This window comes from Centruroides vittatus, unplaced genomic scaffold (assembly GCF_030686945.1).
Source record: "Centruroides vittatus isolate TY-2023 unplaced genomic scaffold, ASM3068694v2 contig_620, whole genome shotgun sequence".
Taxonomy (NCBI): Eukaryota; Metazoa; Arthropoda; class Arachnida; order Scorpiones; family Buthidae; genus Centruroides; species Centruroides vittatus.
Genome location: NW_027122381.1, coordinates 69,082 through 91,444, shown reverse-complemented (window position 1 = coordinate 91,444; position 22,363 = coordinate 69,082). Strand labels below are relative to the sequence as shown.

At 36.6% G+C, this 22,363-nt stretch overlaps 3 protein-coding genes across 3 annotated transcripts; 1 reads left to right on the top strand and 2 right to left on the bottom strand.

Moving 5' to 3' along the window:
• Positions 1 to 710: 710 nt before the first annotated feature.
• LOC136979397 (uncharacterized) lies at positions 711 to 22,114 on the bottom strand. Its single transcript, XM_067275344.1, has 2 exons — positions 22,082 to 22,114; positions 711 to 5,721 (listed from the first exon to the last, which is right to left on the bottom strand). The coding sequence occupies exon 2, from the start codon at positions 4,324 to 4,326 to the stop codon at positions 1,042 to 1,044; it is 3,285 nt and encodes a 1,094-aa protein (XP_067131445.1). The 5' UTR covers positions 4,327 to 5,721; positions 22,082 to 22,114; the 3' UTR covers positions 711 to 1,041.
• LOC136979380 (uncharacterized) lies at positions 4,991 to 5,713 on the bottom strand. The gene has a single exon (XM_067275321.1). The coding sequence runs from the start codon at positions 5,711 to 5,713 to the stop codon at positions 4,991 to 4,993; it is 723 nt and encodes a 240-aa protein (XP_067131422.1).
• LOC136979378 (uncharacterized) lies at positions 17,523 to 18,167 on the top strand. Its single transcript, XM_067275320.1, has one exon. It carries the CDS (start codon positions 17,523 to 17,525, stop codon positions 18,165 to 18,167), a length of 645 nt encoding a protein of 214 aa, XP_067131421.1.
• Positions 22,115 to 22,363: the final 249 nt, after the last annotated feature.

Below are 22,363 nucleotides of genomic sequence, written 5' to 3'. Positions count from 1 at the left end.
TTCAATAAAAAAAAATTTCTGCAAATGTTTTGGGGCCCATCGAACTTTTCCCCAAGCTCCACAAAACCTCCAGCCAGTCCCGTGGACAACTCAAAAATTCTTTTGTCTTCTGCCCAGTGTCTACAGAAAAAAACAATGCACTGTATGGTAACCGCGTGGTCGCCATTTCACTGTTTGTTAGAAACGCTAACTGGAAATGTTTGTGACATTAAACATTTCTTAATTATAAATATCTTGCTATACAATAAAATGTCATCTGCGTGAAAGTACATTAACACTATGTCAATTCGTCGTATCAAGATCTAATTGTAGTGATATTACTGGACCGTTGTGTTTTCACATTGTATTTTGTTATGTAGTTGTAATTAACATATTGTCAGTGTTTTAAATGATTGATTGTTCTTTATAAAAGACAATTCAAAACAGTAACCGAACTGAAATCTAGCAGGTTTGTAGAGAAAAGACCATTCCGAGCACGACCACTATAGGATCTTTTACCCCGATCGCCTTCTTCCTAGAGCAACGGGCCAACGCATCGATTGTCTCGGTCGTCCGGCCACCCTTAAGAGGGTCCAAAAATAAAATCCGAAGGGCACTGGCCGAAGAGGAAGATAGAACCCAAAAACAGCCAGCATTGAAGATCGGCAACGATTTATAGAAAACAAATGGCTCGAGTTCAAAAGCTGTTAAAGAATTATTTAAGTAAGACATTGTCAAATATAAAAGCTTTTATTATGTACACTTAAAAGATGAAAGACTACAGTTTTTACGGTTAAACATTTTCGTAATTTCAAATAAGAATTTCTTCTCGAAGAAATTCAACTAATTCAACGATATATTTTATTTAAAATTAAAATGTTTTTCTTACATTTTCTTCTTTAATGGTCCGATTATCAGTTTCTTCCTGTATAAATCTCATCATTTATTTCTTGGTAATCGAAGATTTCTTACCTCAAACAGAATTTAACAAATACAAAAGAAAAACTAAAAGCAAAATATAAAGATACTGCAATGAACTTTTTGTACAGAATAAAACAATGACTACGAATCTGTGCATTTCAGTTGGAGACAATTCAGAACTACACGACTCTGTTTCACTCCGTATCTCCTGCACCAGACCCGATCTTTCGCTTCAGTAAATTTCTTGTAAGACTTAATTACGACCAGGGAAGGTTTAACGATCTGTCCGCTAAACTGGCAGCAATGAGTCCTTCCTAACAAAACGCAGGCGTCTTCTTTGCCTCTTTTCACGGCACTTTTCAGTTTCTCTACGTCGATAAACTGTATGGCATCTTCCAAATTAATTCCCGCGTTATTGAACTGCTCCCTGAGATCGAAATATTTATCGTACGATTCGGGAGATGTGGAAATCTGCGAATCGCTTTTATTCGCGTGGCCATAAATACTTTCTTCATTTTCGTTTTGGTACGGAATTTCGGAAATTTTGGTCACGTCCAGCGAGTCGGACAACTCCCATTCCGACGAGCTCACCTGACGAACGTCCAAAATAAGGGGTAATAACTGGCAATTTTTGTCTTCGTTAGCTGCATTATTATTTATAATTAAATCGTCAATCTGCATATTGTTTGATGCTCCTTCTGTTTCTAACGAAGATATGCCGTTAGAAAACCCGCAACTGTTATCTTCTTCGATTTTAAACGGTTTTTTAACACACTTTTCCACCCGATTCTTCTCCGAATCACAAGATTTATCTGAATTTTCTTCCATTTTTCTTTTGACGTTTGAAGATTTCTGTAACTTTTCTGAATTGTTAGCATTTTCCGGCTTATTGGCAATTAATTCGTCTGTTGATTTTACTTCTGTATCGTTTTTTTCCTCGCAAAACTTCTTTGGTTTGAATTTGGTAATGTTTTTAAGTACTTTCATAGCTATAGATTTTATCGTATCGTCTGTGGATGTTATACTTTTACCTACTTTATCGTCACCCTTTTGAATGCTTTCGGATTTATCGACTGTTTTAATTTTCTTATCGGCAGAAGCAGCGACGTTCTCGCCTTCGTCCCCTTTCGAATTTTGTAACGTGTCCGCCGCCAATGCCGTTTGGCATTGATCGCGACTCCTTTTTAAAGTACGCGACTCTTTAACCACGCTGATCCGCCTGTTTGAGGGATCGGAAGTATCCTTTGTTATCCTTATATTATCTTTAATAGTAAATATTTTCACCCCACACAACTTTTGATTCTGTTGTTTCTCTTTCTTACTTACTGTATCTGATGTAGTTTCTTTACAATTTTTCACTACGTTTTCTATATTTTTATCCTTGGATAAGTCATCGTCGTTAATACCCTTATTAGTTTTGGCTACACCGTCCTTTTTATCGTCATCGGACAAGTGACTAGCCGATAACGAACTGCCTTTACTGCTGTTTTCTGCAAACGAACCGGTTGATTTTGATGTCGTTTCCGACTTTAGAATTCTCGGTTTGGCAATATTATTTCTTTTTAGTTTTCTAATTTGAAAGGGAGGAGTTTCGACAGTTACATCTTGTCCAACGGTTGGCGTATCGTTTATTTTTGTCTCTCTAGAAACCTTTGTTTGCTGGACGGATTTCTCTGGCGATAATTTACCTTCCTCCGTCGACTGCTTCTTTGTTTCGCAAACTTTCAATCTTTTGTTACTTAATTTAGCATGGTTTAAACTTTCTACGCACTCTTTTTTGTTGTTTTCGTTACTTTTTAAAGGTAATTCGTCTTTTTTATTAGGAATTTTAGTGTCTTTCTTTATGGAGATAGCGGCAGAATTTGTATTAGTTTTGGACGAAACTTTGCCTTGATCCGTTTTATTTGCACTGGCATTTGACGGCTTTTCTTTACCCGAATCTTCTGTTTTACGTTTTAAATTTAAAACGTTCGTTGTTGTTTTCGTACACTTACTTTTATTAATGCTCGAATGTTCTGTCTGGCGAGTAGAAGAATCGTTACGATTTATATTTTGTATTTTTCCAATAATCGGAGACTCGGATTCTTTATTTTCGGTTGCCGAACTTTTAATTTTTAATTTTTCTTCTGATTGTTCTTGTTTGATGTTTACTTCTTCGCTGTCTTGCGAACCGCTTCCTTTCTTAACGGGCGATGGAGGTTTGATTGTCGACTTTACTTTAGCTTTGTTGTTATTATTAATCGGTTGCGTATTAATTTGTAATCTTCTTAACTTTCTAGCCTTATTTTCTGTTTGCGACAATTGTTTTTTGGGAATTTCTTCTTTAACCAAATCCTCTTTATCCGCCGATTTCTTATTATTTTCAGTTTGGTCTTTTCCGCAACTGATATTGTGTGTTTGTTTTTTAAGTTCTTGGTCTTTATTTATTGATTTATCTACATCTTTGCACTGTTCCTCCCAACTAACTTTATCGGTTGGACCTTTGTTCTGATCCTTAACACTTAGACTTCTATTTTTATCCTTACTGCTTTGATCCACGATACTTATATTTTCATTTTTATCTTCGACTACTACTTTTCGTGATATCTGTTCGGTTAACTCCTCTTTATTGACAGATCTATTTACACTTTCATCCTCTTCTTTAATTAATTGCCTTTTAGAAGTTACGTCTTGTCCTACCAAACTCTTTTTGTGTGTTAATTTAGTTTTGTTTGCCAGAGTTTTGCTTTGAACTTCTTTTGTTCGCTTTTCGGCCAAATCTGTTTCCGATGTTTTCTTTTCATCTTTCTTAAAATCTTCGTTATTTAATAATTTAGCATCTGTTGGAGTCCATTTTGGCTTTTGTGATTGTTCTTTACCGGTACTCGAACATCCCACTTTCTTCGCGTTATCATTTTTGAAACTAAACGTTCTGACGTTCGTTCTTTTAATTTTACCACACTCGTTAACGTCGTCCACCTTTTCGGCTTTTCTTTCTACTTGCTTATCCGATAACTCATCTTTCTTTTCCCGATTTAACTCTAATGACGACGATTTAAATACGTTCTCGCACTCACTTAATTTACTAGAAATGTTCTGATCTTTACCGTCTCGTTTACTCGTAACATTTCCCCCCTGCATCATCATATTCTGTACATCTTCTCTTTTCAAAATGACGTAACAAGATTTAATTAAAGAAGTAAAATCTGAAATAGATTTCTGTTTACTTTTATTCTTTACTTCTTCCATTTCTCTGCCGTGCACCCGTTTGTTCCCGCATGTTTCTTCCTTTTTTGTTTCGGACGTAGCGGAAGTCTGCCGGGCCAGATTTTTAAGATCGCAATGTGTCGAATCCTGCGCGGTCTGCTTTGAAATTTTCCGCTTTTCTTCCTCTTCATTTAAATCTTTTTTAAGTGGATCTAAAACCGATTTCCTCTTACTTGCCATTGTTTCTGCCGTTCTATTATTGATTTCGTCGTTACTCTTCCCCCCAATTTTACTTCTAACTTCATTTGACGTTTTGTCTGCCGTAGAAGTTTCTTCGGCCGACTTTGATAAATCTTTTTGAATTTGAACCGAACTTTGTTTCCTTTTTAAATTTCTTTTAGAATTCGTTTGTTTATTTGGACCTGACTTTGACTGATCTTGAAAACTTTCTTTGTTTTCCAGGCTTTCGATTTTCAGCTTTTTTGTAGTTGTTATTTCGAAATTTTTCTCACTCTTCCCCTTCGAATCTCGTTGATTAATTAATTTCTCCTCGTATTTGGAAGATTTATCAATGTTACAAACTTTACTATCATCAGAGTTATTGTGTTTCAAATGGTCCTCGACATTTTCCTTCTGAAGCCGGTTCGTGTTTTCGAAACGTACGTTCGACTTACTGTCCGAACAACAACTCGACACTACGTCAGATTTCGAAGCTCTGAATTCGGAGGTAAAACTCTCTCTTCTTAATTTTTTCCTAGCATTTGATTTATTACATTCCGTGTTTGAATGTTCCTCCTTTTTATCCGAATCATCCACATTGCTTGCGGATGCATCTGTTCTCTGCTGAGATTTTACATAGTTACTTTTCAAATTACTGTCTGTTTTCTCTAAATTCTTATTTAAATCATTTTCGTTGACTATTTTGCTTAGTCGTAGAATTTACTTTTGAATCTTTATTCTTTGGTATTTCCCATTGACTTATCCCCCTTTGTGGGACATTTTTCTGGCACTTTAAAGATTTTTTATCTGTACAGAGTTTTGGTTTTTTTATCGTTTTATTGTTTGTACTTACTTTATCCGACTTACCCGAATCATTTTTCAATAGACTTACAGACTCGTCAGTGGAATCTTCTTGTATTTCTGAATCGCTCTCACACTTACTCCACGAATCTGCATCTGAAACCCGCGACGTGCAAGAATTCTCTAATTCGGAAATGGATTTTTGTGAACAAACCTTATCCGAAGATGCTTTTTTTCTTTTGACGCTAGATTCTTCGGACGATAATCTCTCTTTTTTACACCTAAGAGTTTTGTCACTTCCAGATTTGCTGCAACTTTTACCATTTTTGTCTTCGAATTTTTCCTGTTTATCGGAATTGTCTTGACTCGTTCCATCACTCTCCGTGTTTGAACCTTTACCTTTGGATTTACTTTTCGCACTATTTACATATAAAATCTCGTTATTTGAAATTTCTTTACCTTTGGCTTGAGAAATGACAAGAGCCCCATCTTCTAAGCAATTAGAGGTCACGTTTAATATTTTTCTTACTTCGTCTTCACCTATTTTTTTCACTAACTCACTGATGAGTTCATTTAATCCGTTCTTCGATGCGGAATTAACTGACATTTTCTCTGCTAAAAAATATATAATATAAATTAACAATTCTCGAGAACAGAAACGTAAGATAAAAATGATAAATCTAATGGATATTTCTTTTCTTATTACATGTAATGGACAGTCTGCTACTTGTAAAGCATCTGTCTGATCTGCTTTTAGTACAAGTCCAGTTGTTCCTCCAAATTTCCTCAACTCTAAATTATATTTCAGTATTAACTTATAATAAAAAAGACATTAGCTTCGTGTCATAATAAATACATAAAAAATAAACAGAGTAGCATGTGTGAAAGAGTAGAAAATTTCTTGACTGCATTCATTTATATAATATTAGTTTTATTAAATAGTAAGATTTTAACACAATTGTTGTGTTATAACATTTGTTGGTTTTCTTAAATAACTCTATTTTCTTCTTATAACCTATGACTTGTAGAAAATACAGAAAAGAAAGTGTAAATTTTCCAACAAACTGGAAAAAAACAATCATCACTTGTAAAAAAAGGGAGAATATAATGATACTACCAATTGTGCTATTTGTGATATGGATTTTTCTATAAGGTAAGGATATAGCACTACATGCAAGTACTAATCTAATATCAAACAGACTTACACAAGCAGTCTTTTTATCTTCCACCTCAATGCTCCACATTTGTCGGGTACATTGATTCTACGAATTGATATCAGAAATTCGATATACCGAGAATATTAAGTATAGAGCATTAAATGAGCTCGTAAAACTAGAAAACAAAATGCATTTTGAGAAGCCGAACAACTCGGTAAGAATTAACTTAAGCGTGGTTAAATGAATGGATCGAGTGCAAACTAATTTGAAGACGAAGTACAAAAAGAAGTTGGACTGGATTCATACTAAGCAAGCAAGAAAAAGAATAAAGCAATCTACACCATTTATATTGTGGGACTGCATCAATGTTCCAGAGGCATTAGGAAGTTCCTTGAAAAAAGCCCAAATTTTTCACTGGATAACATGTATTGGAAAGATAAGGTATCTGAAATAGAAAGAGGAGTCGCAGCACTTGATGAGGTGAAAAAGGACTATTTTAGATGAAAGGTAGTCCTTAGAAAACAGATGCACAAAAAAGAAGAACATTAAATGCACGTAACAATGGTTAACAATGAATAATTTAATCTTCACAAGAACAGACAAGAGTAAACATTTAGCCACGATGAAAAGACAATCTTATAGTAAAGCACTAGAGCAGGGATGGCGAACCTTTTTGAGTCCATGTGCCCAGGGCCGGATTATCGAATAGGCAAAGTAGACAAATGTCTAGGGCTTGTAATTCGGAGGGGCCCGGCTTCAGTGCAGAAGACTCCTCTGTTTGAAAAGGAGTTAAAAATGATTTAAGAAATAGGACAGAAAAGACTGTATTTAACAATTCCTACTAAGCTTCACTCGACTCGCCATTACAAAATAAAAAAAAAAAAGTCAACACAACATCCAAACATCCACCCCGTGTGTCAGAAGTAATGTACAGTACGCCACGGGAACTCGCGCGCCATCTAGAAATATTTTTACGGCCACGTCTCGTGGTAGTACTGATGTATGGATGGTTATGATTTATTTTCTAAATCTACACTTGTACGTCGCGACATCGCATATTTGATATAGCGTTCAAGTTGCTCGAGTGCGAAGATATTGCAATTCAATAGTGTTTTATAAAAGAGTTAAAAAGGGTGACACTACGGTGTGACTTGGGGTGACATCACGATATCCGCACCGGGTGTCACCCATGCTAGCTACGCTAATGTGACATTATATAAGATTTGTTTAGAAGCAACTTACTTAAATGGGGCCCCAATTTAAATTTTGTCTAGGGCCCGCTAGAGGCTTAATCCGGCGCTGCATGTGCCATATTGTAAGCATACTTAGCTTTAAAGATGTTAATGCGTGCCAAAGTCTTAGGGTGCGACTATGCAGATGCGAATTTAGAGCAAGCGAGAGGTTGCGAGTGATTTAGTTTTCGCAAAAGAAAACCATGCACAAGCGAGAAGCAAGAAATAATGCTGGTGAGAGCAAATTTCTGGTTCTCGCACATATCTGACAGGTTTTGATATTTATCGCATCTCGCCTCTTCTCGCCACATATTCTCGCTCACTTGCGCCTGCATAGTTGCACCCTTAGACTTCAAATAATGATATTTAAAGAAATTAAATGAATATGCTTTAATTTGAATAAATGTAAAAAATCTGATTGAAAAAAGGATGATTGAAAAGGACAGAAATCATATGATACATTACGTGCCAGATGATTTCTCTTACGTGCCACTTTGGACACGCGTGCCATAGGCTTGCCACCCCTGCACTAGAGGAATACACTGAGAAAATGGAATGCAAAAAGATAGAAGAAAATAGAGTCGAAAAATTAGACAGAAAGGTCAAAAGACTGGAAAAACACCCCTTGCTTCTATCTTAACATTTCTTAAGGGTTCCCATAACCCCAGCTCAGGGGTACCTAGATTATTCGGTTTTGCAAAAACTCATAAGAACAAGAAAGAGATCTGACCAGTGGTCAAGAAATGCAAAGGATCAATATGCATTGTTAAAAACACTTGTACTGGTTCTTAGCAAGCAAACTGCAAACGTAACAAAAAATCCACAAAGCCTGGTAACTGAACTGCAAACTCTATCATTAATGGATGAAGAAATTGGAATATTACGGATTTTGATAACCTATGCCCTTCAATTAAGATAAAGTCATGCTATGATGCACTAATGGACACCATGTATCTCTTAAAACCGGAAGTAACTGCTTTCCCTAAGGAGCTGAAACAACTAGCTGATCTTATATGTTACCAATTGTTCTTCAGCTTTGAAGGCCGGATATATAGGCAAAGAAAAGATGTGGCCACGAGGAGCCCAATTTTGGGTTTGCTATGTAAACTGGTTCTGCGTAAGTTGGAGAAGAATACCGTTACACATTTTATGGCTGACATAGTACTATACAAAATGTATGTAGATAATGTCTTCATATTATCGAGAAACAAAAATAGGATTCAACAATTTTTGTATGAGGTCAACTCAAATAATGAGGGATTGAATCTTAAAATCGAGCAAATGAGTCAACACAAATACATTTCTTGGACATTGACATCATTTTTTGTGAAGGATCTTTGAAGACAAAGGTATACATTAAACCCATGCATGATCCTCTGTAAGTTCCTTCTTGGTCAAACAACCTCTACATTTATAAACTCTCAGCATTTAGAGCATTGATAAGAAAAGCCTTCGTGTATTGCTCTGACTTTCATGACAGGATAAAAGAGCTGGATAGAATTTAAAATGTAGTGGTATCCTTAGGATATAAAACTACTGTAATTGAAAAATTGATAAACAGCTATACAGAGAATAGAAAGAGAATGATAACATGAAAGTGTAAAATAACTAAGTTTACATATAACAAGTACACGACCAATGTTACAAATGAAATTGTGGACTACAAAGACTCCCAATTGGTTTTCAAGAGGACACCCACCATTTGTAGCCTTTTAAGAAATGATAAGAATAAACTTAAAAAAGGAGAGCAGACTGGAGTATACAAAAATCTCATATAAAAATGAACAATTGGGTTTGGAGAAAGAATACATAGGAGTCACAAACAGAAACCTTAGTAAACATCTTAAAGAATGCAAATATAACATGGAGAGAGTGCAGTATTGTACAGCTTTGTATAGAACGGCACAAAGCAAAGGATTGGTGGTAAAATGGGAGGAAGCTAGCATTAAAAAAATGGGTCCCTCGCACAAAATTAGCAATGAATTCGGAAAAAGTTGAAATTTATAGAAGTAACCCAAGCAGATGTATGAACTATAAAGATGTCACAGTATTACTCACAGAGTGGAAATATATAGTTGAAAAGAACTTAGAGAATATTACATAATGTCAATACAATCGACAACAGATGTTCAAAATGTAATTTTTCTTTTTTATCTGATTATATTTTACTATTTTGTTAAATTGTGTATATATATAAATATTTTATTATTTTAAATTATATATGTATTACTATATTTTGTTCTTTAGGTTCAAATTGCTCAGTATTCCAAAGATTTTTATATTATAACAGTTTAGAACACAAATGTCTTCTGTTATATTCAAAAAGAGCAGTTATCAATGTTCCATAATTTTAAAAACTTGAAGATGGCCTATAGAATAGGTTGAAAATGTTTGTTAAAGTTAATAAATAATTCTCAGTGAGATAAGATGGTGTGGAAATTAAAACTACACCTAATATTATAACAATATTTGTGCACATCTCAAACAAACACAATCTAAAATTAGCACCAGTTATGTTAAGGTGTTATGTAGTGTTGCCACCTTTTTAAAATTGCTGACCCGGACAACAATAGGTTTGTTCCAACACAAGTTCCTGATTGGTTTGAATTTGAAACCCTACGAGGCCAAGAACTGAATAATGCGCATTCCAGTTAGGGACTTGTGCTGGAACAGACCTAATATTTGGAATTTCTACAAAATCTGGAAAAATTAATAATCAATCCAGACCATGAATTTAAAAAATGGTTTGTCTGGGTGAAAACCAGCTTGGTGGAAACACTAGTGTTATGTTAATGTCATATCTTTTAATAGATTGTGATTTAAAGTTCTTGAAAATTATCAATTCACAAAAAAGTAATTTGCTACCCTTCGATAAACACTCATGTAAGATAACCTATGTAGTTATATAAATCAAATACTATAATGTAATATAATAGAAGGGTTAGAAGTATGAAATAATCTTGATTATTTTGTTACCTTCTTACTCTAATCTTAACCTTTGTTATTTTTTTTTCTTTGCCCGTCAACGCCGGGCTCATCTGCTACTTGTATATAAAATGAAAACCCAAGCATTAATAAATGTTTGTAAATTTGTAAAACTTGAATTTAAAAAGGTATTAAGCCACTCCAATACTAAAGTTTTAAGTTTGATAACTTTGGTAGAAAGATTATAAACATTCGTTGGACCAAATTCATATTTTCTGTTGTCAAAAGACAGTAATTGTCCAAATATATTAAAATAAGTTTTGAAGATGTTGCAGTGAGCCACAGAGACAGAGGTTTGGTTTTCTGATACAGATACCAGGTAATTGTAATTTACATTAATTCAAACTGGTTGTACATAAAAGCAAAATCACGCTAAACACTAAATGGTGTTTGGTTAGCTGTTATATACACAATTGTTCCAGTGTTCTTCTGATCAACAACTCTTTGTTGCACTCATAAGTAACAAAGGATAATCTCAGATCAACATAATCAAACTATTTTATGCTCAGTGGGCTAAAGAGCTATTGTCAGCAGGGTTTTACTAACAGATTTGTAACACTCCTGCATTCTTTTGCCAAGGTTTACTGTGGTTGAAGGTTGAGCCTCTACAGTAGTGGTCTTGGACCTCACTAAATAATTTTATGATGTAGGCCCCAGCCAGGTTTGTGGATCTTGATATAAGAAACTATGACTTCCAGTGGCCCGATTCTTCGATTTGGATATCTATAAAGACCTTTGCACAATGGATGACAACAAATAACATCACTGCTCTTAGGACAGACAAATCAAATGCCAGTGTCCTTATAAATAAATCCACATACAAGGATGGCATCCTCAACTATATTAAGATTACACAATGCTCATGGCTCCTACCAGTCATACGATAAAAAATGCCTTTAAAAATCCAGCAAAGAAAATTTACTAAATAAAAACATTTTCAATTGGTTTAATCATTTTTGATTAAAAATGAAAAGTTTTCAATCAGTTACTTAGTAAATGTTCTTTGCTGGATTTTTAAAGGTGTATTTTTATCATATTCTATTTATCCACTAGATACAGAATATATGAATAATCCTACCAGTCATATTGAAAAACTCCAATCCAGAGTAGTTTGTCTATCTGTCATACCTCTAGCTGACCTACTACACCTTCACAAAGTTACAGTAGACCCCAGCTTTTGGCCTCGTGTGCCTCTTTATCCTTTCTGTATACTAATCTGTAAAGAATAACTTTCATATAGTGTTTGAGCTGGTTATATAATAGACATCCAGTGATTGATATCTAAGAGGTATCCTTCCTGTTTTTGGAACTTGGATGGGTTTGAATAGAGCAGATATAAAATGGATTGTTTACTCAGAAACCTATTATAATCTGTAATGCTTATATCTACTGCAGCTCCTGATCTCTTCCTTTATTGGTGTAGAATGTGAGGCAGCTGTTCCTAAGAGTGTACAGAGGACTGTAAAAGTTTGTGCAGCATTCTGTTCTGTGATTGCTGTTGTATGTAAGTATCGACAGAAGTACATTTTGGAAGACTTTTATGGTGTATGTCTTGAAAATAGTGATATCCAAATGGTTCACCAATGTTCTGGAGAACTGTTGTAGTTTTAACTTCATCCCCACATTATTGTTGCTGAAGTCTATTAGAAATCCTTAAGTATACTTCAGAATGCCAAATAATAAGATCATCCATATAGCAGCAAAAAATTTTTATATATCTGTATTAGTCTATAATAGATTCTTCTATCCAAGGAACATCTTCAGCTAAACCCCCTGAAATAGGAAAGCTCGTGGGGACACCTGATGATTGCAGATAGTGTATGCTGTTCTGTTGAAATAGATTGTTTCCAGCATTCCATTGATTCCATTGTTTCCAGCATAAGTAGAATGCATGAATGCTCCTATACTTTCTACAAATTGGATGTGGTGTCCTTATACCCATCTGTGCCTGTTTTCGAAGCCGTAATGCTTGCCAACTCCTTGATCATCAGAAAAGTATTTAATATACAACAAGTGCTAGACATACGTGACACCCTAACTTTCATCACCAAGCACAACTATTTCCTTTTCAACAAGAATGTCTACTTGCAAAAGTGAGGAGTTCCTATGGGCTCCCCGCTATCTGCAGTCTTAGCTGAGCTCGTTATAAGAGGAATCGAGCGTAGAGTTTTCCACTCCCCTCTTGCCATCAGTTATCCATCACTATACCTGCGCTATGTCAATGATATCTTAATAATATGGGAGAATACAGAGGAGGAATTTTTCAAATTTGTTCAGCAACTATCAAGCATATACCCTACTATCAGTTTCACTTGGGAGAAAGAGCAGGATGAATCAATAATGTTCTTGGATTTGTGCATACGAAAGTTGGTTGAGGGGCCACAGTTTGCAGTTCATCACAAATCTAACGAGTTACGTCTATTATCCCAGCAGATGCTTTCCAACCGTCGTGGTATATCAATGCCACCATTGCTGCACTTGTTAGAAGGGCGCTATTGCTTCCATCAACGCAGCTAGCAGTAAAAATTAGTGATGTAACGAATAGTATATTTGGCCTCAGCTGAATACCGAATATTCGGCTAAAAGCGTGGCCGAATACCGAATATTCGGCCAGGAGTGTGGCTGAATGGCCGAATATTCGGCCAAACTATTCGGCTTGATTAACGCACGTACAAAAATTGGCACGCAAACCACATTATGGCAAGGATCGGGCCGCTGGTCCCATTGTGAGCTTTAGCGAGTGCATTTATTTGCGATTTATCGGAGCGTTTTCTCTGTGTGTTGCTGATTTTCTCGTTGTGCTCTTGGGAAAGTGACTACCTACCTTCAAGCGGTGCGGCCCGTCAGTACCTTCTTAGGGAAGCTAAAGGTAGTTGCGCATTTATAGCCTTTTTCAAGGCTACTTTATTTTGTGATATGGCAAGTAAGCCACCACATTCTGTCGTCCTAGCAAGGACAGACGAGAAGAAGAGGCCCGAGGTGGTGCCTGAAGGAGAAATGCCCTCCCTACCAAGTAAGCGGGATGGCAAGCAGGGCAAAAGAGTTGCTGCTGCTCAGAAAATTCTTGACAAATTGCATGAATATCTTGTGAATAATTCACATTCCAAGATTGGATCAAGAGACCATATCCCACAAATTTTGGGAAAGGTTGAGACAATAATAGAAATCTTTACGGAGAGAGAAGACATAAAGAAAATGATGACGACCATACAAGAGCAATTGGAAAACATCAAAGCTAGAGAAGAAAGAAGAGGAGGGAAGACTTTTGCGCACGTTGTGGCAAGTCCACCTCTTGTTAATAAAAGGGTGGTGAAGTCTGGAGAAGTTGTAATAGTTCAACCAACAGACGGCACAGGTGATGCTGAGAAGACCAAGCAAATTATAAAGGAAAGAATAAATCCCCAAGCTTTAAAGATAGGGGTGAAGGGACTCAGAAAGTTACGAAATGGAGCTATAGCGATTGAAGTAGAGAAGAAAGAAGACAAGGTAAAGATACAACAAGCAGTGGAGGAAATCCCTGGGATGACAGCCCGGGAACCTAGGAAGAGGACCCCAAAAGTTATTATTCACTCCATCCCAAAGGAAATTGAAAAATCAGAGATACCGAAATTTGTTTATCAGCAAAATGAAAGTTTACAAGAGAGTTTTGCAGAAATAGGACAATTTGAGAGTGGCTTTGCTGTAAGGTTTGCCCTTGGAAATAGGAACAGGCCCACTTCCAGTTAGGTGGTTGATGTTAGTCCACAGACTCGTACAAAACTTCTAAAAATAGGAAAATTAAATATTCACTGAGTTAAATGCCTGGTAGAGGACTTCGTACCAGTTGTACAGTGCTTTAACTGTTGTAAAATGGGACACTTTGCAAGAGATTGTAAACAAGAAACTCCCACTTGTAGTCAGTGCGGAGAGGAACACAGGTTCAGGAATTGTCCAAATCAGAACACCATTAAAATGTGTTGTAACTGTAAACAAGAAAAACAAACGGACACAAAGCATAATGCTCTAGACAAAAAATGTCCGATTGTACAAAGAGCAAAGGCAATTATAATAAGTCGTACTGACTATGGCGATAGCTCAGACTAATAGTATCAAGGAAATCAAGATCATCCAAGGAAATCTACAAAGAGCAATTGCAGCTAACTCTGTTTTAAACAAAAGGCTGGAGACGTTTGATGTGGCTCTTATGCAGGAACCTTATACAGTGAAAAATAAAGTGGCTTGTCTCGGCAGGTGGATACAGATTTTGCAAGTTGAGATGGAAAAACCACGTGCCGCTATAGGTGTGTCCTCTTGGGACGTGGATGTCCTTTTTCATATTGACATTAGTTCTCAGAACTGTGTGTGTGCAGAGTTTGTTTTGGCTGGCCACAGGATTATTATGGCAAGCATTTATAGAGTCTTTGGCGAGAATCTCAGTGAAACGTATGATAGTATAGAGAGGATTCTTAACAAATTTCCAGGACAGGCCGTAATTATTGGTGGTGACTTCAATGTACTGTACATTCCCCTGTCTGGGGAGATCCAACTCACGACACGGAGGCAGATGACTTCATGGAATACGTAGCGATGCAAGGACTTCACATAGTGAATGATACTATGTCCCCACCAACTTTCGTTGGTCCAAGGGGTAGTAGTTGGATAGATTTAACTTTATGTAATGATATTGGCTTGATGTGGCTATACGATTGGGAAGTGGAAATGGAAGGTTGCTTAAGTGATCATTCCTCAATTTGTTTCAAAGTCAGGGTTCCCGGGGAAGGAACCAAAATTGAAGAAAGGAAGTATGACATCAACAGGATAAATTGGAATCGGTTTAATGATAGGTGCAGGAGAGAGTTGAGGCAGATCATGAGTGGAAATAGTAATGATAGAGAGATGGTAAAACAAAGGATTGATGACTTTATTCGGATCATAAATGAGATTTGTAATGAGTGCATACCTGTTAAGACAAGGAGCAAGCACCTTGTTCCATGGTGGAACAGGGACCTCTCTCATATAAGAAAACACAACAATAGGTTGAGAAGACGGTTCCAACACTGCACTAATATTGAGAAAAAAGAGCAGAGGAGGGCGATTTATCTAAGGTTTGAACGGTTCTATAAAGATAAAATAAAAGAATATAAAATTTCGTTGTGGAGAAGGTTCTGTGAGGAAAATTCTGGCAATCCTTGGAACTTCTGCTTTAAGCTAAGTACTGGTAAATTCAAGACCAGGTTAATTGCTTCATCTATTAAAACCCCATGTGGGCCAACTTCTACCTTAAAAGATACAATTACTTTTTTACTGGAAAGGTTCTTTCCAAAAGATGATAAGGCTGAGGACTCACAAGGACAAGGGGAAATAAGGAAGAAGGTGGAGGAGGAGTCAGATGAGTGCGATGACCCTCCATTTACATTTGAAGAAATTCAAGAATGTATTAATAAAATCAAAGCCAATAAGGCCCCAAGCGGAGATGGTATAGTGATACAAATTGTGAAAGCCATCTGGGAGTGCAGTTCGGAAACTCTTACTGAGGTATATAATCAATGTCTTAATTACGGGGTTTTCCCGAAGAGGTGGAAGGAGGCTAGGGTGGTGATCATCCCCAAGCCTGGGAAAAAGGACTTAAGTGATCCAAGCAGTTATAGACCTATTAGTCTCCTGCCTGTTATGGGTAAGGTTTTAGATGATCTTATGATCAAGAGGATAATGTGGCATATGGAGCGGAAAGGTATACTAAGTGAAGTACAGTTTGGCTTTAGACCACAGAGAGGAACAGAGGATGCCATTAACAAGGTGATTGGCAATATTAAAGAGGTACTTGGTTATGCCAAGTATGCGGTGGCAATAAGTTTGGACATCCGGGGCGCTTTTGATAATGCCTGGTGGCATTCAATTCTTTGGAAACTTAAGATGAATGGCTGCCCAAGGAATCTTTATAGGCTGGCAAAGGACTACTTTAAGGATAGAGTAGCTATATATAATTTGAATTGGACAAGGATTGAGAAAGGGCAGGAGAGAGGCTGCCCGCAGGGGTCGAAGTCGGGCCCCAGTTTTTGGGTCGTTCATTTTGATACTATCTTAAAGAATATAAAGAATGCGGCAAGATGTACGGCTTATGCCGATGATGTAATGATTGTTATGGCAGGACATTCACGTAGAAATATAGAACTGACATGTAACAAGCTTCTCAGTGATATTTATTCATGGAGCAAGGAGGAAAAGCTGGAATTTAACCCCACTAAGACTCAAGCAATGATTTTTGCAAAAGATTTTGTGAGTGCGTTGGATAGAAGAAAACCTATACTCAAGATGAATAATGAGAAGATACAGATAGTTAAGAAATTAAAATACCTAGGCATCGTCATGGATAGCCGGTTGAGCTGGAATGATCATATAAAAGAATTAAAAGTCAAAAGTAATATTATTTTCAACAAGCTGGCCCAGGTTGCTAATGGCATCTGGGGCCTGAATGCTGAGGTGATGGACACTGTCTACGATGGCATGTTTATTCCGATTTTGACTTATGCGGCATCAGCTTGGTGTGAGAAGGTACAAAATTGTACACAGAAGAGGCATCTAAGGCAGGCTCAGAGAACTGCATTGTTAAAACTTACTAGATGCTATAGGACCACCTCGACTGAAGGACTTATGGTTTTGGCTGGAAAAGCCCCTATTGAACTGGTAATTGAAGAAAGGGCCAAGCGCTATTGGTTGAAGGTTAAAGATGTTACCAAACTGGCAAGAATGGATCTCAATATCGAGAAGTATGAGAGGATGGTTCCGGTGAAGGACATGCCGCACCCTGCAACGTTATTCAGGGTTCGAGAAATGAGGCATTTAAAGATTACTACTGAAATTTATACTGACGGGTCTAAGTCCGAGGTTGGGACAGGAGCTGCGTTTGTGGTGTACGAAGCGGAATAACGAAATCTATAATGAAAAATTCCGGCTAGAAAAATATTGTTCGAACTACCAGGCAGAGTTGCTGGCGATAAGTAGGGCCATTGAATGGTGTGTTGCTAATGATAGGACTGAAAATGTTTGTATTAATACGGATAGCATGAGTGCACTTCAGGCACTGTTAAATCAAAAGTCCAGCGATCACCAAGTTTATTCGATTAAAAAGCTATTGAAAGACCATAATTTACTTGACCGTATCGAATTTAAATGGGTTCGCGCCCATGTAGGCATTTATGGTAACGAGAGGGCCGATTACCTGGCCAAGGAAGCGGTGGAAGGCGGCCAAGTGGTCTTTGACATAATACCCGTTTGCTGGGGAAAGAGGATCTTGAAAATGAACACAATACAGAAGTGGCAGGAGCTTTGGACTGAAAGTACCAAGGGCAGGAGGATCTATGATCTTCTTCCAAACATAGGAAGACTCATGCACTTAAATTGGTTTCCGCCTGGTCGGGAAACTATGATTTACCTATCTGGGCATGATGGCCTGGGGGTATTCAAAAGGCGGTTTAACCTTAGTGAACAAACTGAATGTATGTGTGGTCAAGCAAATGAGGACATACATCATCTTATCTTCGAATGTGTAAACTGGCAGTATAACAGGAAAAGACTGGAACTCATTGCCCTGGAGGAGGGGTTGACCTGGCCTTGTGGCTTCTATCAGCTCATAAGAAATGAGCACTCCTTTAAGGCGTTAACGGAGTTCTTCAGAAAAATTTACAAGAGCAAGAACGCTCGAATGTAATTATCTCTTTCCTGGGTGAGCTGCCCAGTAGTTTGTTTATTTATTTTACTTTATTGTTAACTGTTACTTTGTGTTCTTGATGTAAAGGATTAAAGTTTCATATATCCCCGTTGTGCAATGCGGTGCGGGGTGTATTGATCCCTGTTAAGGGAAGTTAAAAATAAAAATTAAAAAAAATTAATTATGGCAAGGATCACGCACTCTGCTCTCTACTGGACCGCTGTCACTAAGATTTTTTCTTCCAGTAGGTCTAAATTATTTAAATTAATTAATTAAATTATAATTATTAAAGTTAATATGAGATGAGCCTAACATCTACCTCTAGTGCCAAATTGGTTTATAATTTATGTAATAGCCGTAAATAGCCCGATAAGATTCGGCAGTTGTTTGTATTTAGATGTAAGTTATAACTTATAAGTTATTTTATTTGCAATCGATCTTTTTAACTCTAAAATTTTGTTTTTACTACGTATTTGTAGACTGAAGTAGTGCCCTAAGGATATACTTTAGTGGGGACATATGGTCTAGTTTCTGCCCAGTTGTGGAACAGTTCAAATATATTATTGGAGGTTTTCTATTTGTGAAGTTTTGTGATATTTTAATGCTATTGTTTTTGTCTATATTTTTAAAATTAACATGATTTCAAATGTTATCTTTTGCATATAATGAAAAATGCTCATTCTTTGCTTTATATATAAAATAAATTATATTTTGGTTACTCATCTTCTAGAAATAGATAAATAATTCTTTCATTAAATATGATAAGTTTCAATAAAACATTTTCGTAAATCATTTTAAAATATCGTAAAAAAATATAAAAATACAGTAGAGAGTCGAAAATCGGCATCAATTGGGGACTGGGGTTGTTCAGATTAGGGATTTGTTCCGATTACGGTTTATGTACGAAAAAATATATTAAACCTGTCCGATGTTCAAATTTTTCTTCGTTGCGTGTCGCTTCGCGTTGAATTTTCGTCGATTTTAAGCCTAACAAAAATTTTTATAATAATAATCGAGGCTATCGTATCGTTAAAAATTATTTCTTTATTTTGTACAAACAAAATAAATATATTGAAGAATATAAAAACATGAAAATTATACTTTAGAAGTAAATTTAGTATCAAAAACGTTAGATTCAGCACGACACAGTCCGACTGAAAATCGTGCCGATTATCGGGCGATTCCGATTACCAGGGTGCCGATTTTCGACTCTCTACTGTATAACGCGAATACGAATATAACATAATTAACTAAACAATAATATTAATGCCCGATACATTCTAACCTACACGCCATCAATGCCATAAGATATTGGGCTAGATAAAGGCTATAATATTATTTAATTACGAAATAATTTAATACTAAAGTTAGATGCTATTTCTTATTAACTTTAATAATTATAGTTTAATTTTCAGCATTAATAAAAGTTACCAAAATGATTAATTTACTGTGTTTTTGTTATTCTTATTCCTGTGTTTTAGGTATTCAGTATTCGGGCCCGAATAGTGACTAAATATTCGGTATTCGGCCCGAATAGTGATTTAAATATTCGGTATTCGGCCCGAATAGTGAAAAATAGGCCGAATAGGCCGAATACCGGGTAGTAACCAAATATTCGTTACATCACTAGTAAAAATCGAATTAGACATCATCAGAGTGGCAGTATCTCATGCAGGATTCACGCGTAAACAAATATGGACATGTACTCCGCAGGGTAAAGGAGTCCCTATTCTCACGTACCAGGCTGCACAGAAAAGAAAAAACATCCATGATCCAGACTTTGTTGCCGTATCTCGGACCACCCTCTATACGCACCAGCTGCATCTTTTGGCGGTACAACTTCACTCTACCTATAACCCCTCTACCAAATCTACGTAGGTGTATCTGTAATGATCACAACAAGCTAACCACTTTAGAAAAATCAGGAGTTTACGCAATACACCTAGAAAATCCAGCAATGGGAACTAGCACATGATATATAGGAGCAACAACAAGAATGCTCACCTCCCACCTCGCAGAGCATCGGGATGATGTAGCCAAGGGAAAATATACTACAGAGCTCGCTAAAAAAGTTCTCGAGCAAGGCTACAACCCCCTGTGGTCCAGAACGGAAATAATAAAATGTTGCAACAATCGAAGTCTTGTGTTCATCTGAGAAGTGCTACTCACAGCTACTATTGAAGCATGCAATGTTCCCACCTTAGATCTACCTGGGGTGTGGGTAGCATTGTATCGACGTTTAAACAACGAAACGCACCTAACATCGTATCGCCATCGCGGTGTCAATTCCATGCATGCGCCGCTCACATCGTAGATTTAAGAATTCGAACATGTCAAAATCTTTTTGCACATTCTTAACGGAATTACCGGATGTCTGTTTTAAACTCAAAAATTCTGAACTAGATTTTGGAACAATTACAATAGTGTGAACACAGGGAGCAACAGGTACATAACCCTGACTCTATATTGCAATTTACCTAACACGAAGTGTGTAAATATCTAGTAGGATCCAAAAGTTCAAGAACTTGATATACAATTCCTTGCCTTGAATAGTTTATAACACCGATGCTCAACCACCTTCAAACGTCAACCACCCTTGGGTGACGATACACTTTTACCAGAATTCATACAACTTTTGGAAGCATTGTCATAAGCCATCTTTTGCAACCACCCATAATGCCTCCCGTGACGCCACTTTTATCTCATTTGACGACTCGAAACAATCTTGGTCCATTTATGACGAATGGGTCCATCTGTCACAAATGGTCAAATCCAGTCCAGAAGCCACATTCATCACATTGAATTTTTTAAAATTTGAAAATTCACAAAAATGTCAAATTAAAAACAATTGTTTAAATTTTCCCTTCATATTCCAATCCAATAACAGCTTGATCCCAAAGACAGCTTCTTAGCTAAAAACATTTGATTAATAAAATATTGATGCTGGTAAAGGCTAAAACTGTTGTGCGTATATTTTTCATACATGTGGATGCTCGCGAGGGCAAAATTGCAAATCCAAAAGAGGAGTTTCATTCCCCATAATAAATTTTTGACCTCCCAGACGAACAAAATAGCAAAAGGAATCCCACTGCAATCCTGAGCAAGACATCCACCTCCAAAGTTTTTGAAGAGAGGGGCTTAACAGAGCAGGCAGCATGATATAGACCACATCCCAGAAGAAGTCGGCGCAACGACGTCTCTCACATATCACAACCTTTAAGCCATCTCCAGTTCATTTTTAGCATCATCTTGAGAAATACTCCCAGATTTTTTCACTCTTAAACTTTACCTCATTTTTGAGGGTCTTCAAAACTCCAAACGAGCCTTTTTTCGGAGGACATTGTGTCCTCCAAAAAAAGGATCCACGAAGGATCAGACCTTCCAATCCTTTGACTTTATTTTACTTCCACCCCATGCCCGCCCATAGGAAGTCCCAACCATCCACACAGAGATGCAATTTTGCCATTGCTAGTATGGACAATCAAGACACTCGTGGACATCTGCATTCTCATTAGATGTTCCTTGAGGTAAATTGTAATACTGTCTTTCAGATAGAGGTACATACTGTAACAAGTATCTGATATCCTTGTCATATACAGTATATATATATATATGTGTATAACAAGGATATCAGATACTTGTTATATATATTGTCAGAGTAATAAATTTGATCCTGTTTCTTCTCAACAGGTGGCTCGATCGAAATATTTAGCTTTCTTTAACTAGTTTTGATATATTCCCTTTTAATGACAATGAAAGTTAAGCATGACATGACTTAAAAAGCGTGTAACTGTGTTTAGTGATAATCGTGACGTTATCGTTATTTATGCACGTTATTATTCATACAATAAAATATACCTCTCGATTGTGTTATAGATTGTTACAATTGAATTCATTGGCGTGTATAAACTTACCTTATGCATTCCATTCAGGCGACCATGTTTTTACCGACAGCGCCCTCTCACAACGAGAGTTTTATTTGAAAAAATATTAAAATTTTTTTTTATGTTTAAACGTTTTTCTAGTTTTATAAATTCATGAGTAGTTTAGAATTGTTTTAAAGATAATATTAAATATTTTTAGATTATAAATTGATTTCTCAAATTAAAAAATTATTATTGATTTTACAACGGTGATTTGATCCGCGCAACGAAAGAGTAGACGCTTGTTTCTCAGTAATACAACTTGGAAAACAA